This window comes from Oncorhynchus keta, chromosome 10, assembly GCF_023373465.1.
Source record: "Oncorhynchus keta strain PuntledgeMale-10-30-2019 chromosome 10, Oket_V2, whole genome shotgun sequence".
Taxonomy (NCBI): domain Eukaryota; kingdom Metazoa; phylum Chordata; class Actinopteri; order Salmoniformes; family Salmonidae; genus Oncorhynchus; species Oncorhynchus keta.
The window spans coordinates 16410407-16430246 of NC_068430.1; the positions used below are offsets into that span (position 1 = coordinate 16410407).

Below are 19840 nucleotides of genomic sequence, written 5' to 3' on the forward strand. Positions count from 1 at the left end.
TAGGGAGGAATGCATACTGAGACTGCCTCAATCATCTTGAACTGAGACTTGAACAACCATCTCAGTAACGGGTGCAATAACTTCAACAGATTGGATTAGTTTAGAAAACTGTATGTTATTTATCTTTGTGTAGCATAAAATTAATCAACCAATCAATGTACATGCAAAAACACAGATATTACAGTAAAACAAACAATTCTGAAAATGATCTCTGCAATAGAGCATGCTGGGAAATATTACTGTATATATGGTTCTACATAGAACCTTTCTTGTCTGCCAAACAATCCTTCTTGACTGAATTATTTTAATCATCAAATAACCCTTTCTTCAAAAAACAGTTCTTAGGATGCTAAAGGTTGTAGGTAGAACCCTTTGCCGTACAAATAACCCTTGTCTTCCAAAATGGGTTCTTCTGATCAAAACGGTTCTTGGTAGAACCCTATCCATCTGCAAAGAACCCTTTTGGAACCCTTTTTTCTAAGAGTGAACTGATAGCAAATGCGGTGGTGCTGGGACCAAAAAGACAGGCCAAGACATCATGCCTATGACATTTAATGTGTCCATGTGTGTCTCTGTGTGTAAGTAGTATAGTAAGAGGGATTTATAATTGGAACCTGACAATGAAAACAGTTAATTGTCAAAAGCCCAGCGTTAGATTAGAGTTGATTAGTCACATGCACAGGGGGACAGGGGGAGCAGGTCACTGACTAGTGGTGGCTATTCAGCATCCTGATGGTCTGGGGGTTGAATCGATTGGCCAGTCTGACAGTTTTCGCCATGATGCTCCTCTACTCCCCGCGTCAGAGTGATGGAACAGGGCGTAGCTTGGGTGGCTGAGGTCCCTGATGATCTTCTTAACCTTCCTGTGTCAACTATTTCTATATCCTATTTCGCAACAAAGCATCCTTCACGCTGCCAAACATACCCTTGTAAAACTGACCATCCTACCAATCCTCGACTTCGGCGATGTCATTTACAAAATAGCCTCCAATACCCTACTCAACAAATTAGATGCAGTCTATCACAGTGCCATCCGTTTTGTCACCAAAGCCCCGTATACTACCCACCATTGCGACCTGTTCGTTGTCTGGCCCTCGCTTCATACTCGTTGCCAAACCCACTGGCTCCAGGTCATCTACAAGACCTTGCTAGGTTAAGTCCCCCCTTATCTCAGCTCGCTGGTCACCATAGCATCACCCACCTGTAGCACGCGCAGGTATATCTCTCTAGTCACCCCCAAAACCAATTATTTCTTTGGCCGCCTCTCCTTCCAGTTCTCTGCTGCCAATGACTGGAACGAACTACAAACATCTCTGAAACTGGAAACACTTACAGTGGGGAGAACTAGTCTTTGATACACTGCCGATTTTTGCAGCTTTTCCTACTTATAAAGCATGTAGAGGTCTGTAATTTTTATCATAGGTACATTTCAACTGTGAGAGACGGAATCTAAAACAAAAATCCAGAAAATCACATTGTATGATTTTTAAGTAATTAATTAGCATGTTATTGCATGACATAAGTATTTGATCACCTACCAACCAGTAAGAATTCCGGCTCTCACAGACCTGTTAGTTTTTCTTTAAGAAGCTCTCCTGTTCTCCACTCATTACCTGTATTAACTGCACCTGTTTGAACTCGTTACCTGTATAAAAGACTCCTGTCCACACACTCAATCAAACAGACTCTGACCTCTCCACGATGGCCAATTCCCAGAGAGCTGTGTAAGGATATCAGGGATAAAATTGTAGACCTGCACAAGGCTGGGATGGGCTACAGGACAATAGGCAAGCAGCTTGGTGAGAAGGCAACAACTGTTGGCGCAATTATTAGAAAATGGAAGAAGTTCAAGATGACGGTCAATCACCCTCGGTCTGGGGCTCCATGCAAGATCTCACCTCGTGGGGCATCAATGATCATGAGGAAGGTGAGGGACCAGCCCAGAACTACACGGCAGGACCTGGTCAATGACCCGAAGAGAGCTGGGACCACAGTCTCAAAGAAAACCATTAGTAACACACTACGCCGTCATGGATTAAAATCCTGCAGCGCACGCAAGGTCCCCCTGCTTAAGCCAGCGCATGTCCAGGCTTGTCTGAAGTTTGCCAATGACCATTTGGATGATCCAGAGGAGGAATGGGAGGAATGGGAGAAGGTAATGTGGTCTGATGAGCTTTTTGGTCTAAACTCCACTTGCCGTGTTTGGAGGAAGAAGTAGGATGAGTACAACCCCAAGAACACCATCCCAACTTTGAAGCATGGAGGTGGCAACATCATTTGGGGATGCTTTTCTGCAAAGGGGACAGGATGACTGCACCATATTGAGGGGAGGATGGATGGGGCCATGTATCGTGAGATCTTGGCCAACAACCTCCTTCCCTCAGCAAGAGCATTGAAGATGGGCAACTAAGGAGTGGCTCCGTAAGATGCATCTCAAGGTCCTGGAGTGGCCTAGCCAGTCTCCAGCCCCGAACCCAATAGAAAATATTTGGAGGGAGCTGAAAGTCCGTATTGGCCAGCGACAGCCCCGAAACCTGAAGGATCTGGAGAAGGTCTGTATGGAGGAGTGGGCCAAAATCACTGCTGCAGTGTGTGCAAACCTGGTCAAGAACTACAGGAAATGTATGATCTCTGTAATTGCAAACAAAGGTTTCTGTACCAAATATTAAGTTCTGCTTTTCTGATGTACTTATGTCATGCAATAAAATGCAAATGAATTACTTATTAATCATACAATGTGATTTTCTGGATTTTTGTTTTATATTCTGTCTCTCACAGTTGAAGTGTACCTTTGATAGAATTTACAGACCTCTACATGCTTTGTAAGTAGGAAAACCTGCAAAATCGGCAGTGTATCAAATACTTGTTCTCCCCACTGTATCTCCCTCACTAGCTTTACGCACCAGCTGTCAGAGCAGCTCACAGATTACTGCACCTGTACATAGCCCATCTATAATTTATTTTTTCCTACTGTATTTTTTATTTTTATTTATTTATTTTGCTCCTTTGCACCCCATTCTTTTTATTTCTACTTTGCACATTCTTCCACTGCAAATCTACCATTCCAGTGTTTTACTTGCTATATTGCCTTTACCTCCCTTATCTCACCTTATTTGCTCACATCGTATGTAGACTTGTTTCTACTATATTATTGACTTTATGTTTGTTTTACTCCATGTGTAACTCTGTTGTATGTGTCGAACTGCTTTGCTTTATCTTGGCCAGGTCGCAATTGTAAATGACAACTCGTTCTCAACTTGCCTACCTGGTTAAATAAAGGTGTGTGTGGGGGGGGGGGGAACAACTGGTGTTGAAGAGTCGAGGTTGAAGAGTCGAGGTTGAAGAGTCTCTGTCATGCCTTCTTCACCATGGTGTCCGTGTGGTTTGACCATTCCAGCTTCTCAGAGATTTAAAAAAAAATTTTTTAGCGTCTCCACTGCGGCTCCGTTGATGAGGATGGGGGAGTGCCCAACCTGGCTCCTCCTGAATTCCACAATCAGCTCCTTTGTTTTGCTGATGCTGAGGGAGAGGTTATTTACCTGGCACCCCGCCGTCAGAGTGCCTACCTCCTCTTTGTAGGCCGTCTTGTCGTAGTTGGAAATCTACCTACTACTGTAGTGTCTCAGCAAACTTGATGATGGAGTTGGAACTGTGTGAGGCCATGCAGTCGTGAATTTACATGGAGTACAGGAGGGGACTTGTTGAAGATCAGTGTGGAGGAGATGACATTGCCTACTTTCACCACCTGGATGAGTTCAGTCCCAGGGCCGTGAGCTTTGTGGTGATCTAAGACGACACTATGGTATTGAAGGCCGAGCTGTAGTCAGTGAACAGCATCCTCACAAATGCATTCCTTTTGTTCAGGTGGGTGAGGGCAGTGTGCAGTGCAATTGCATTGTCCTTGGATCTGTCTGGGGCGGTAAGCGAATTGGAGAGGGTCGAGTGTGTCGGGGAGGTAGGAGGTGATCTAGACTTTGACTAGCCTCTCGAAGCACTTCATGATGACGGAAGTGAGTGCTAGGTGTTGGTAATCATGCAGTTCAGTTACTTTCCCTTTATTGGGCACTGGGATGATAGTGGATGATAGGGGATGATAGTGGATATCTTGAAGGAGAGAGGGAGGGAACAACTGCCTGAGCGAGAGAGAGATTGAAAATGTCAGAAAACACATCAGCTAGCTGGTCTGCACACTATGCTCTGAGGGCATGGCTAGAGAAGCCGTCTGGGCCGGCAGCCTTGCGAGGGTTAACACGTTTGAATGACTTACATATGTCCTCCGTGGAGACCGTAAGCATGTGGCCCTTGTTATCGTCAGGGGTTCAACTCTGCAGCACAGAGTCGTAATGCTTGAAGCGTGAGAAAAAGGTGTTTAGCTTGTCCGGTAGCGCGGCGTTGGTGTTCGCAACGTGACTGGCTTTCTTTTTGTAATCTGTGATCGTTAGAAGCCCCTACCACATACGCCTCGTGCCCGACCAGCTGAATTGCTCCTTCACTTTGTCCCTATACGTGTGTCTCATCATCCTGATCGATCTGCGCAGGTCGTATTTGTACTGTTTAACCATACAATTGTCCTCGGTCCCCTTGCCGTGTTAATAAGCAGCTAGAGTTTGGTAAGGATAAGGGCAAGACTAGTGGGCTCGACCTCAAGATAGTTTTAACATGAGGTGTTATTCATCCCACTACTAAGCAATCCCATCCAATGCTTTCTCCACACATACTACTGTGGAATATTCCTTTAAAAAATGAATAGCCGCTATATGCTGTTTTTACGCCTGGACACAGAGAACCGGAGATGGAGGACACAGACAGTGTCACCTTTTGGGCAGGCAGAACTGTGGTGGTACTCACTTACGTTCCCAAGGGTACTGTGAGATACGGGTGCCACAAAGGCCATCAATTCAAAGTTGTGAGCGATATGGAGTCCAGAACATCTGGCGAACATTCTAATTATGGAGTGTTTATACTGGAGGGGTGGAGGGACGCACTACAACCCGGGAGAGAAAGGGATGATTGGATGAACAGACATGGGGAGAGGATGGACGGAGAAGACCGGACAGAGGTTAGTTTAGAGGGAGGGTACAGGAGTAAGGGTCAGCTGGAGAGAGTAAACACTGTGGACCAGTGACAGGACACAGGGTGGTGATGGAGGTGAAGGAATAGGAGGGTGGAAAAGAAGTAGGAAGCAGTGGGAGAGGGCAAAGGATACAGGATGCTGGAGAAACTAAACACTCCTCCAAAAGCTCCCTCACTTACCTCTTCATAACCAGTCACTTGGTTCTGGACACAATGGAGGTGGGGTGACCTTTAGCGGTATGCTGTGGTGCGCCATGGGTTTTGTCAGGGGCTTGGCCTCAGCAGTACCATTTTAATGATGACCGATGTCCTCCAATTAGACGTGTTGACAGGCCCTAAAGTGCTGTGTCATTAATCACAGGAGGGCTGCCTCCGCACACCATGAAAATCACACCGTGATTTATAACATAGCTAGCTCTTCTCTCTGTCCGTCCACATATTTCTCTATCTCCATCTTTTTCTTTTTTCTCTCTCTGTCCCACCATTACTCTCCTCCGTCTCTCTCTGTCTCCGTCATCTTTCTCTATCTCCATCACTCTCTCTCTCCTCTGTCTCTCCCTCCTTATTCATTCCTTCCTTCCTTTTGTGCTCGGACAATGTAGGGAATTAATGCATTTGATACTGATAGCCAATTAATCAGGTGGCTTGGTAGCACAAAGAGGAGTGGTGAGTGACTGTGACCTTTACATCTTCTGGAAGGACTAATAACTGTTCCCAGACCAGTGACAGACTAAGGCATTGTCAGGACACCCTGCATAGGGCTCCCGAGAGGCGTCACTACAGACCCTGGTCTGATTCCAGGCTGTATCACAACCGGCCGTGATTGGGAGTCCCATAGGGTGGCACACAATTGGCCGGGGTTTGGCCAGGGTAGACCGTCATTGTAAATAAGAATTTGCTCTTAACTGACTTGCCTAGCTAAATAAAAATAAAATTCCTTCTACAGAGGATTGTGGACTCAGCAGGTGGATCTATAGGTGACTCATATTAATAGCGACGTTACATGAAGTCTCAATAGTTACTATACAGCCATGTACAGTTGAAGTCGCAAGTTTACATATACCTTAGCCAAATACATTTCAACTCAGTTTTTCACAACTCTTGACATTTAATTCTAGTAAAAATTCCCTGTCTTAGGTCAGTTAGGATCACCACTTCATTTTAAGAATGTGAAATGTCAGAATAATAGTAGAGAGAATTATTTATTTAGGCTTTTATTTCTTTCATCACATTCCCAGTGTGTCAGAAGTTTACATACACTCAATTAGTATTTGGTAGCATTTATTTTAAATAGTTTAACTTGGGTCAAATGTTTCGGGTAGCCTTCCATAAGCTTCCCACAATAAGTTGGGTGAATGTTGGCCTATTCCTCCTGACAGAGCTGGTGTAACTGAGTCTGGTTTGTAGACCTCCTTGCTCTCACACGCTTTTTCGGTTCTGCCCACAAATCTTCTATGGGATTGAGGTCAGGGCTTTGTGATGGCCACTCCAATACCTTGACTAGTGTTGTCCTTAAGCCATTTTGCCACAACTTTGGAAGTATGCTACCAAGCATTAACTTCCTGACAGATGTCTTGAGGTCATTGTCCATTTGGAAGACCCATTTGCGACCATGCTTTAACTTCCTGATGAGATTGAGATGTTAATTCAATCTATCCACATAATATCCCCCCTCATGATGCAATCTATATCTATATCCCCACAACATGATGCTGCCACCGCCGTGCTTCACGGTTGGGATGGTGTTCTTCAGCTTGCAAGCCTCCCCCTTTTTCCTCCAAACATAACGATTATGGCCAAACAGTTCTATTTTTGTTTCATCAGACCAGAGGACATTTCTTCCCATGTGTAGTTGCAAACTGTAATCTGGCTTTTTTATGGCGGTTTTGGAGCAGTGGCTTCTTCCTTGCTGTCGATATAGGACTCGTTTTTACTGTGGATATAGATACTTTAGAATATGTTTCCTCCAGCATCTTCACAAGGTCCTTTGCTGTTGTTCTGGGATTGATTTGCACTTTTTGCGCCAATGTATCATCATCTTTAGGAAGACAGAATGCGTCTCCTTCCTGAGCGGTATGACGGCTGCGTGGTCCCATGGTGTTTATACTTGCGTACTATTTGTACAGATGAACGTGGTACCTTCAGGTGTTTGGAAATTCCCCAAGGAAATTGCTCCCACATTGCTCCCAAGGATGAACCAGGTCTACATTTTTATTTCTGGGGTCTTGGCTGATTTCTGTTGATTTTACCATGATGTCAAGCCAAGAGACACTGAGTTCGAAGGTAGGCCTTGAAATACATCCACAGGTACACCTCCAATTAACTGAAATGATGTCAATTAGCCCATCAGAAGCTTCTAAAGCCATTAACATCCTTTTCTGGAATTTTCCAATATGTTTAAAGGCACAGTCCACTTAATGTATGTAAATGTCTGACCCACTGGAATTGTAATACAGTGAAATATAAGTGAAATAATCTGTCTGTAAACAATTGCTGGAAAAATTACTTGTGTCATGCACAAAGTAGATGTTCTAACCGACTTGTCAAAACTATAGTTTGTTGACAATAATTTCTTTGGAGTTGTTGAACAATTAGTTTTAATAACTCCAACGTAAGTGTATGTAAACTTCCGACTTCAACTGTATGTTTGGTATAGTCTAGGCCTACTATCCTGTCTTGTGTTTGGTTGTTCCTTGGTTATTTATTGGGGCATTGGTTGAGGTAAAACCCAGAGTGCTGCTGACGTCCACAGTTGTATGTACTCCAGGGTTTTTCCTATCCTGGGAGGAAAGTAGGAGCTGCAGTCGCTGTCACATGCACAGAAGACATTTAGGGTTTAAAATACTCAGTAGATTGGTAGGGTTAGGTACTTCAGTTTTAGATAGTTAGTTCGGCAAGTTCACGAGGGCTTCATAGGGTTAAGAAATTGAGGTTAGGTATTAGGTACTCGACAGTTGAGGTGAGGGTACTTTAAGGTTTGACAGGTGGGGGTTATGTGCAGTTGGGGTTAGGTAGGTCCTTCAGGGTTTGGGGTTAGGTAGGTTAGTACTTCAGGATTTGGGGTTAGGTAGGTAAGTACTTCAGGATTTGGGGTTAGGTAGGTAAGTACTTCAGGATTTGGGTTGGGTAGGTAAGTACTTCAGGGTTTGTGGTTAGGTAGGTAAGTCCTTCAGGGTTTGTGGTTAGGTAGGTAAGTCCTTCAGGGTTTGTGGTTAGGTAGGTAAGTCCTTCAGGGTTTGGGGTTAGGTAGGTAGGTCCTTCAGGGTTAGGTAGCTAGGTAGGTAGATAGGTAGTTAGTTAGGTCCTTCAGGGTTTGGGGTTAGGTAGGTAGGTAGGTAGTTAGGTCCTTCAGGGTTTGGGTTTAGGAAGGTCCTTCAGGGTTTGGGGTTAGGTAGGTCCTTCAGGGTTTGGGGATAGGTATGTAGGTAGGTCATTCAAGGTTTGGGGTTAGGTAGGTAGGTAGGTCCTTCAGGGTTTGGGGTTAGGTAGGTAGGTAGGTCCTTCAGGGTTTGGGATTAGGTGGGTAGGTAGGTCCTTCAGGGTTTGGGGTTAGGTAGGTAGCTACTTCTTCAGGGGTTGGGGTTAGGTAGGTAGCTACTTCAGGGTTTGGGGTTAGGTGGGTAGGTAGGTACTTCAGGGTTTGGGGTTAGGTAGGTAGCTACTTCAGGGTTTGGGGTTAGGTAGGTAGGTAGGTCCTTCAGGGTTTGGGGTTAGATGGGTAGGTAGGTCCTTCAGGGTTTGGGGTTAGGTAGGTAGGTCCTTCAGGGTTTGGGGTTAGGTGGGTAGGTAGGTCCTTCAGGGTTTTGGGGTTAGGTAGGTAGCTACTTCAGGGTTTGGGGTTAGGTAGGTAGCTACTTCAGGGTTTGGGTTTAGGTACACTCTTAGAAAAAGGTGCTATCGAGAACCTTTAAGGGTTATTTGGCTGTCCCCATAGGATAACACTTTGAAGAACCCTTTTTTTGTTCCACATAGAACACTTTCCCCAGATGGTTCTACACGAAACCCTGGAACCAAAAAGGGTTATATTTGGAACCAAAAAGGGTTATCCTATGGGGACAGCCGAAGAACCTTTTGGGAACCATTTTTTCTAAGAGTGTAGGTAAGTACTTCAGGGTTTGGGGTTAGGTAGGTAAGTACTTCAGGGTTTGGGGTTAGGTAGGTAGGTACATCATGGTTGACTGAATCTCTTGAGAGGACAGTTAGTGGGAGCTTGGTCACATGCATTGTGCTGGCCCCAGGCCTGTCACACACACTCATAGCCACAGTGTCAGCAGCGTACTAACACACACAGACAGCCCGGAGGCCTGTGACCAGTGGGACAACAAGACGTACAGGGGAGCAGGATGGGCAGGACTGGGAGGACACACACCACTGTACTCACATAGTCTGATTCCGCTTTCGAATCATAGTACTCCATGTCGCTCTCCTGCGCGGAAAAGAAAGGTGAAAAGACAGGTGATGAGAGAAGATATAGCAGTGACTATATCCATTAGGCTCTTCTGCTGGTGTAGCTGTATGAAGATATCAAGGTTATATTCAGACACACTAGACAGCATGAGAATATAATCAGCATCACAGAACATTGGGGAGGTAGTGTGATGAAAGATTGTGGAATGGAACTTTGTGGAATGTGTTTCTGAGACGTGCTGTGTTCTAATGCAGTACAGGATGCAATCTAGTAGTGTTGTAACGTGGTATTTATTATAATAGGAAATATAGTGCTATATATATAGTGCTGTATGTATGGCATGATTTACTATGGTGCAGTGGTTGTTAGCTGGATTTAGGATGAGTATATAGAGTGGAATGAGCTAGCATTGCTCCCTAGAGCTCTCATCCACTGCTTATTGTCTGTTGAGTTCATGGTAAATAGCGCCTCTCATCTCAGAGGAGAAAGAAAAGACAGAGAACAGGACAGAAGCCAAGTTCATTGCAGCGTTCCCTGTACGCCCCCAAAGCCCACAACCCCCACGCTCCCCAGCCCAGAGCTTGCCTCCTCCCTCCGACCCCCACCTCCTCGCCAGGGCTGCGTGCGGCACGGTGCGGTATAAGTCTGGGCCCGCCTCAATATCATTGGGAGGGAGACTGGATGAGGACACGCTCTCAAGGGCACTGGAGTGACTGCTTCTCCCGCTGTGGAGGAGCTCTGCTCATTCTCTGACAGCAGAGGAGAGGAGAGGCTGAGGGAGCCCTTCACACACACACACTCACACTCTCTCTCTCTCTCTCTCTCTCTCTCTCTCTCTCACTCTCACTCTCTCTCACACTGTCTCTCTCTCTCTCACTCTCTCTCTCACTCTCACTCTCTCTCTCACACTGTCTCTCTCTCTCTCTCTCTCTCTCTCTCTCTCTCTCTCTCTCTCTCTCTCTCTCTCTCTCTCTCTCACTCTCTCACTCTCTCACACTCTCACTCTCTCTCTCACACTGTCTCTCACTCTCTCTCACTCTCACTCTCTCTCTCACACTGTCTCTCTCTCTCTCTCTCTCACTCTCTCTCTCACACTGTCTCTCTCTCTCTCTCTCTCTCTCTCTCTCTCTCTCACTCTCTCTCACTCTCACTCTCACACTGTCTCTCTCTCTCTCTCTCTCTCTCTCACTCTCTCTCTCTCTCTCTCTCTCTCTCTCTCACACTCTCTCACACTGTCTCTCTCTCTCTCTCACACTGTCTCTCTCTCTCACACTGTCTCTCACACTGTCTCTCTCTCTCTCTCTCACACTGTCTCTCTCTCTCTCTCTCTCTCTCTCTCTCTCTCTCACACTGTCTCTCTCTCTCTCACACTCTCTCTCTCTCTCTCTCTCTCTCTCTCTCACTCTCTCACTCTCTCACTCTCTCACTCTCTCACTCTCTCACTCTCTCACTCTCTCACTCTCTCACTCTCTCACTCTCTCTCTCACTGTCTCTATCTCTCCCTGAGACAGTCCAGTCTCAATGTGTCCGTGACCAGGACCCGGGCTGGCCTCCAGCACTAATCAGGGAGTCAGTCATCAGCTAACCACAGCTCGGCTCAGCCCCAAACAACCCACACAGACAGACGGACAGACGCAGCCTGACCCAAACTCCTATTGACACTTAACATGAGGCAGGGCATTGCCTAGGGGGGCCTCCGGACGGGGAAGCAGAGAAGCAGAGTCCTCTCCCTTCAGACCGATGCTCGTTATCCTCCAGTACCAGAACACTCTGCCTCCTCTCTCTACACAGCAGCCATGCATGATCTGGATAGACAGTGGGACAAGGAGAGAAGATGTGGAAAGGGGGGGGAAGGGTAGTTGAGGGATGTAAACAGGAAGACACTTATAGACGGTACATAAGGGTGGTGGGTATGGAAAAAGAAACATGTGAAAATGCATGTGAAACTTCACACGTGTCCGAAAACCACGTCTGACGCACGTGTCTGTTTTTCCCAAGTGACATTTTTCACATGCGATTTGTTCACATGTGAAAATGTATTTTAAATGCGGTACGTGTCTGACTCATGTGAAATGTATACACTACCGTTCAAAAGTTTGGGGTCACTTTGAAATTTCCTTGATTTTTTTGTCCATTAAAATAACATCAAATTGATCAGAAATACAGTGTAGACATTGTTAATGTTGTAAATGACTATTGTAGCTGGAAATGGCAGATTTGTAATGGAATATCTATATTGGCGTACAGAGGCCCATTATTAGCAACCATCACCCCTGTGTCCAAAGACACGTTGCGTTAGCTAATCCAAGTTGATCATTTTAAAAGGCTGATTGATCATTAGAAAACCCTTTTGCAGTTATGTTAGCACAGCTGAAAACTGTTGTTCTGATTAAAGAAGCAATAAAACAGGACTTCTTTAGACTAGTTGAGTATCTGGAGCATCAGCATTTGTGGGTTCAATTACAGGCTCCTTCTGAAACACGTCGGTCTATTCTTGTTCTGACAAATGAAGGCTATTCCATGTAAGAAATTGCCAAGAAACTGAAGATCTCGTACAACGCTGTGTACTACTCCCTTCACAGAACAGCGCAAACTGTCTCTAACCAGAATAGAAAGAGGAGTGGGAGGCCCCGGTGCACAACTGAGCAAGAGGACAAGTACATTAGAATGTCTAGTTTAAGAACTGGCAGTTTCATTAAATAGTACCCGCAAAACACCAGTCTTAACGTCAACAGTGAAGAGGCGAATCCGGGATGCTGGCCTGTTATTTCAATGGACAAATGGCGTTCCTTTCAAAAACAAGGACATTTCTAAGTGACCCCAAACTTTTGAACGGTAGTGTATTTTTCGTGTTACATTTTTCACATGATTTGTTCACACGTGTCCGGAAATTATGTGTTTTTTCAAGTGTTCTTTTCACATGTAATGTTTTTATGTAAGGGCACACACACAAACAGGGTGCCTCGCCATGTAGCCTCTATCTGTGGTCTCTCAAATCCCCCTAGGCTGGCTGGTCCTTGGTCTCTTAGGGCCCAGGGCCTAGGTTAAACACATCTAATAAAGCACACTACCTTCTCTCAGCACAACTACCAGCTAAACACACACACACACACACACACACACACACACACACACACACACACACACACACACACACACACACACACACACACACACACACACACACACACACACACACACACACACAAGCAAGAGCACACGGCACATACACTCACACACAAGCACGAGCACATGGCACACACTCATGGAATGGCACGCCAGCATCTCTCCACACTCCTCAGTCTCTTTACCCTTATCTCAGTTGTCTGCTCCCTCTCCCCAACCTCTCCTCCTCCTCTCCGCTCTCCCTGCCTTTTCGCCCATCCCCATCTCTCTCCCCTCAATACCAGGCAGCATTCTCTCAACCCCATCTCTCTCCCCTCAATACCAGGCAGCATTCTCCCTTCCCCATCTCTCTCCCCTCAATACCAGGCAGCATTCTCTCAACCCCATCTCTCTCCCCTCAATACCAGGCAGCATTCTCCCTTCCCCATCTCTCTCCCCTCAATACCAGGCAGCATTCTCTCTTCCCCATCTCTCTCCCCTCAATACCAGGCAGCATTCTCTCTTCCCCATCTCTCTCCCCTCAATACCAGGCAGCATTCTCTCTTCCCCATCTCTCTCCCCTCAATACCAGGCAGCATGATCTTTTCCCCATCTCTCTCCCCTCAATACCAGGCAGCATTCTATCTTCCCCATCTCTCTCCCCTCAATGCCAGGCAGCATTCTCTCTTCCCCATCTCTCTCCCCTCAATACCAGGCAGCATTCTCTCATCCCCATCTCTCTCCCCTCAATACCAGGCAGCATTCTCTCTTCCCCATCTCTCTCCCCTCAATACCAGGCAGCATTCTCTCATCCCAATCTCTCTCCCCTCAATACCAGGCAGCATTCTCTCTTCCCCATCTCTCTCCCCTCAATACCAGGCAGCATTCTCTCATCCCCATCTCTCTCCCCTCAATACCAGGCAGCATTCTCTCATCCCCATCTCTCTCCCCTCAATACCAGGCAGCATTCTCTCATCCCCATCTCTCTCCCCTCAATACCAGGCAGCATTCACACCCAATTTCAGATTGAGTGAATACAGTGCAGCTGCAGGTTAGGTGCCCACTGTTGCTATAGAAACAGTCCCCTCTGCTCTAGATTATAGTGTGACTTTTTTGTGTTTTCTCACCATGTCTGTCTATCTGTCTTTTGGTTTCTGTTGCTGCTTCCTGTCTGAACTGTGTCACTCTGACTGGCTCTCTATCCTTTTTCTTATCTATTTGTCACCCACTATCAATTACTCTAATGAATGACTATTAAATAATTATATATCTACAGATTTTAGGGTCTTAATTTGATCACTCTTTTGTTGCTGAGCAATTCAATCTTCTAAAGGCTTCTAAAGTTTGTCATTTCCACTTTGTGTAATTTCCGACTAGATTTGCCCTAATGTATCAACCCTTAAAAAAATGTCCATTAGTTGTAATCCACATAATAATTAATATTTCTTGTTTCCTACTGTAGCAAACTGGCTCAAATTAATAATTGTAATTGTATATGGAAGATTGTTTTTCAAATGATCATATGACAAGTAGAAACAACAAAACAAAGCTTTTAACAAAGCATTGTGTCACGACTCCTACCGAAGGTGGCTCCTCTTCCTGTTCGGGTGGCTGTGTTAACTAACCTCCAGACGAGCTTCAATGCCATACAACTCTCCTTCCGTGGCCTCCAACTGTTCTTAAATGCAAGTAAAACTAAATGCATGCTCTTCAACCGATCGCTGCCCCACTTGCCCGCCAGTCCAGCATCACTACTCTGGACGGTTCTGATTTAGAATATGTGGACAACTACAAATACCTAGGTGTCTGGTTAGACTGTAAACTCTCCTTCCAGACTCACATTAAGCATCCCCAATCCAAAATTTACAAAATAGCCTCTGACACTACTCAGCAAATTGGATGCAGTCTATCACAGTGCCATCCATTTTGTCAGCAAAGCCCCATATACTACCTACCACTGCGACCTGTATGCTCTCGTTGGCTGTCCCTCGGTTCATATTCGTCGCCAAACCCACTGTTTCCAGGTCATCTATAAGTCTTTGCTAGGTAAAGCCCCGCCTTATTTCTTCTTCTCCTTTGCACCCCAGTATTTCTACTTGCACATTCATCTTCTGCACATCCATCACTCCAGTGTTTTAATTGCTAAATTGTAATTATTTTGCCACTATGGCTAATTATTTTTTACCTTACCTCAGTTGCACACACTGTGCATAGACCTTTTTTATATTGTGTTATTGACTGTATGTTTGTTTATTCCATGTGTAACCTTGTGTTGTTGTTTGTGTCGCACTGCTTTTCTTTACTTGGCCAGGTCGCAGTTGCAAATGAGAACTTGTTCTCAACTAGCCTACTTAAATAAAGGTGAAATAAAAATATACAAAAATAAACATTTCTAACACACCGGCCCATTTCATTCCTTGAGGACTCCATGCGACAACATTTGTTTACTTGAGGCAACCAGTATTAGCCCGATAATGATCATTTTGTGCAAATAAAACCAAGTTAGACAGGCCCACTGGGCTAAATATGAACCAGCCCATTTGGTGGAATACTGTATAGACCTGCACACATATTGGCTTCTGTCAGGGAGGAAGGGTTTAGCGTGCATGTGTCAGGGTGTACCTTACCTCTTGGTGGGCATGCTGTGTGCTCTCACAAGACAAGTTGAGACAGTTTGACATTTAAATCTCAGACAAGCTCTCCATCATGTGAGGAGAGATTACAGTCATATCCATATATCTTCTGGACACCTGCTAATGACTTTGTAATTACACACACACACACACACACACACCACACCACCCACACCACACCACACCACACCACCACACACACACACACACACACACACACACACACACACACACACACACACACAAACAAACAAGTCACAATCAAACAGAAACTGTGGATGCTCTCCAGGCCATGGTACTCCAGCAATCATCCCTAGCAGCAGATCCCTAATGGAACCTGACATTATATCAGACACAATAAAGGATTTCATTTGCTGCTCTTCATTAGTGAATATATATATATATATATATATATATATATATATATATATACGCACACACACGCATGCACGCACACACACACACACTCTGCTGACTAGTCAGGGAGGACCTTCCAGAACATAAAGACAATGTGATTGGGCAGCAGAATAGATGTGCTTCTGTAACGCCTACCTGTTAGGAAGGTATAAAACCTGACTCACTCTGCTGTTCTGTCCTTCCTGCCTCCACTCCAATCGCTCTCCTTGTCTCTCAACGTCTCTCTCCCCCTACCCAATGTCTATTTGACAGGCCCAACACCCTTAGAAACACTAGGAAGTTATAACAGACAAACATTCAGGAAATGTTCAATCCTTCTAGTAGAAGCTAGTGTGAAATGTCGTGTTGAGAAGTACACACATTTTATCAATTGACGCATGTAATGACTGACATGCAATTTCATCAAGGAGACTAGAACACTGGAGGGGCAATATTGGAAAGAAACCACAAAAAAGCATGAAAATGAATTGGTTCATTTCATAAAAACATTTCATTTGAAAAAAAGGCCTTCCTTGTACAATAGGAACGCTTACGAAACATAAAAACCTAGCTAAATCACATGGGGTGAAATAATCCTAGAAATGTAGACACAGGACTACCAGAGAGCCTTTAATGACCGGTCTTAATAACTGTCCGTATTAACTGGTCTTAGTAACTGGCCAGATTAACTGGCCATAGTAACTGGTCTTAATAACCGGTCTTTATAACCAGTTATTGGTTGTGATGATACAGATGTAGGATCTTAATTCGATCAGTGGTTTTTTTTAGCTGAGAATTTTACTGCACAGCAGGAAATGCAAACCAAAAACAGAAATATCTTATTTACCTAATTATTCAGACCCTTTGCTATGAGACTCAAAATTGAACTCAGGTGTATCCTGTTTCCATTGATCATCCTTGAGATGTTTCTAAAATTTGATTGTAGTCCACCTTTTGTCAATTAAATTGATTGGACATGATTTGGAAAGGCACACACCGGTCTATATAATGTCAGAGCAAAAACCAAGCCAGATCTGCGGACAGGGTACCAAAACATGTCTGCAGCATTGAAGGTACCCAAGTGGCTTCCGTCATTCTTAAATGGAAGAAGTTTGGAATTACCAATACTCTTTCTAGAGCTTGCCGCCCAGCCAAAATGGAACAATCGGGGAGAAGGGCCTTGCTGTGGGGAGGTTTTTCAGCGGCAGGGACTGGGAGACTAGTCAGGATCGTGGGAAAGATGAATGGAGCGAAGTACAGAGAGATCCTTGATGAAAACATGCTCCAGAGCGCTCAGGACCTCAGACTGGGGCGAAGGTTCACCTTCCAACAGAACAACAACACTAAGCACACAGCCAAGACAATGCAGGAGTGGCTTCGGGACAAGTCTCTGAATGTCCTTGAGTGGCCCAGTCAGAGCCTGGAATTAAACCCGATCTAACATCTCTGGAGAGACCTGAAAATAGCCGTGCAGCAATGCGCCCCCCAGAATGGGAGAAACTCCCCAAATACAGGCATGCCAAGCTTGTAGCATCATACCCAAGAAGACTCAAGACTTCAACAAAGTATTCAGTAAAGGGTCTGAATACTAATGTCTAAAAAAATGTCTAACAACCTCTTTTTGCTTTGTCATTATGGGGTATTGTATTGGTATTGTGTGTAGATTGATGAAGGAAAAAACTATTTAATCCATTTTAGAATAAGGCTTTAACGTAACAAAAGGTGGAAAAAGTCAAGGGGTCTGAATACTTTCCAAATTAACTGTATATATTTACAACAACAACAAATATATATATATATATATGGGGGATTGTTGACAATTACATTGATAGAAGCCACAATCTATCTGAGGTATTAAAGCTTTACCCCACCCGTCATTAAAGCTTTACCTCCGCCCGTCATTAAAGCTTTACCTCCGCCCGTCATTAAAGCTTTACCTCCGCCCGTCATTAAAGCTTTACCTCCGCCCGCCATTAAAGCTTTACCTCCGCCCGTCATTAAAGCTTTACCTCCGCCCGTCATTAAAGCTTTACCTCCGCCCGTCATCACAGCTTTAGCTCCGCCCATCATTAAAGCTTTACCTCCGCCCGTCATTAAAGCTTTACCTCCGCCCGTCATTAAAGCTTTACCTCCGCCCGTCATTAAAGCTTTACCTCCGCCCGTCATTAAAGCTTTACCTCCGCCCGTCATTAAAGCTTTACCTCCGCCCGTCATTAAAGCTTTACCTCCGCCCGCCATTAAAGCTTTACCTCCGCCCGTCATTAAAGCTTTACCTCCGCCCGTCATTAAAGCTTTACCTCCGCCCGTCATCACAGCTTTAGCTCCGCCCATCATTAAAGCTTTACCTCCGCCCGTCATTAAAGCTTTACCTCCGCCCGTCATTAAAGCTTTACCTCCGCCCGTCATTAAAGCTTTAGCTCCGCCCGTCATTAAAGCTTTAGCTCCGCCTGTCATTAAAGCTTTAGCTCCGCCCGTCATTAAAGCCCCCCCCCCCATCTCTAATACAGATTGTCAGACTTTCGTGATGACAGACTATTTGGGTCTTGTTGAGGACGTAGACTAAACTCAGTGAACATAGTCTGGCTATAGTGAGGATTCACCAACACAAAAAAACATCTGACTGCCTGGACAAGTCGAGTAATGTCCAAATTGCAAAAAATAGAATAGACCGGAATTTAGTGCACTGCCCACTTGAAATAGCCACACAAAACCTGTCACCTTAAAATATCTTCTTATTAGGCTAGTATAGATGCAGGGTGTTCAAGTTAGGCTCCCCTGGGGAGAAATGAGTCTATTGAAGCAACCTGTCATAATCACAGGGAGGATGCCTCTTTATACTGTCAATAAAAATACCATCATTAAATGGAAAAAGCACACTTTAAAGAAAGAGGCTAAAGCTAAATGTGGAAAAGCAGAGACAAGGGTGAGAGAGAGCGAGCGCGCGAGAGAGAAAGAAAGAGCGAAAGAGAGAGCGAGAGAGAGAAAGAGAAAAAGGGAGATAGAGAGCAAAATAGGTGGAGTGAGCGAGAAATAGTGAGAGAGGGAGAGATCAAGTCAGGGAGAGAGACAGAGGGAGAAAGCTGTTTCCCATGCCAATAAAGCCTTTTGAATTGAAATAAATGAGAGAGAGAGAAGGACCAGAGAGAAAGAGAGAGAGAGAGAGAGGAGCTGTGTGTTTGACTCCTCAGATAAAGCTGTGTATGATGAAGAGAGGAAGGGGGAGGCCTAGGGTGCGGCTCTCTCATTGGTATGCTGGATGTTTTGGGCTTTTAAGCTATTAGGGAGCTTCTGCGACCATGGTGTCCACACATAGCTTCATGTAGATGTTCATTTGTATGCCAATAAACAAATCTGCCCTACGTTTACAGCTCAAATACACTATGAAAATGATGCATTCTCCATGCACACCACATCAATGTCCTTTGTCTCACCACACATAAAGGTAGGACTTCTCTAACTGCACATTAACTTCAAAAGCCCTGAGTGAAAGATGGTCTGCAGTCGTACAGATACAGGAACAATGTGAGGAAAAACACAAAGGGAAACGAGAAAAGAACAGAAAAAGAGAGACCATTTTGTTTTTCCATTATGTGACCTAAAACCATAGTGGTTGAAAAAAATCAAATGAATATGCTGTGCATTCCATAACCTCTTTTATGTTACAATGGCCTGTCTTAATCCATGCTCAATAGTGCAGACTACCTTTCTTTTAATGCTAGCCTTAATACACTTATTTCCTCTAAGCAACCTTTTATTCCCTCCCTCCCTCCCTCCCTCCCTCCCTCCCTCCCTCCCTCCCTCCCTCCCTCCCTCCCTCCCTCCCTCCCTCCCCCTCCCTCCCTCCCTCCCTCCCTCCCTCCCTCCCTCCCTCCCTCCCCTTCAGTAGCTGTCAGATCCCTTCAGTAAAAAGCAGTTAAATCAGTCTTTGAATATTCCAATCCTGCGATAAGGAGAGGACGCTTTGTACCACTGCGCTCTGGGTAATGCAGATCCCCATTGTTGGCTGAAATGGCTCCATTGAGGAGTTGGCTTTAGCCCCGATAGCATCGCCACACAGCATGGACACACTGCCAGATAAAGGGCCTATCCAACATGACACATGCACACAACGCCTCCCAAACAAGCCCCAATCTGATCAGCACAGGAGAGGCAGGAAGGAGACGCTCTAACAACAAATAAAGACAAATAAGATAAACAGACCGTAACAATATTAACACAGGGATCA

The 19840-nt window shown here is 45.0% G+C and overlaps 1 protein-coding gene across 4 annotated transcripts in view; it reads right to left on the minus strand.

The window, feature by feature from the left end:
• LOC118388289 (voltage-dependent calcium channel subunit alpha-2/delta-2-like) overlaps nucleotides 1-19840 on the minus strand; it is a 407521-nt gene that overhangs the window by 189357 nt on the left and 198324 nt on the right. For 3 of the 4 annotated variants that reach the window (XM_052526554.1, XM_052526556.1, XM_052526553.1), the window contains exon 5: nucleotides 9455-9499. The exons of the other annotated variant lie outside the window; for it this stretch is intronic. In XM_052526554.1, coding sequence (XP_052382514.1) covers nucleotides 9455-9499 — 45 coding nt within the window. The remainder of the gene's footprint in view (nucleotides 1-9454; nucleotides 9500-19840) is intronic. 4 annotated transcript variants of the gene reach the window in all.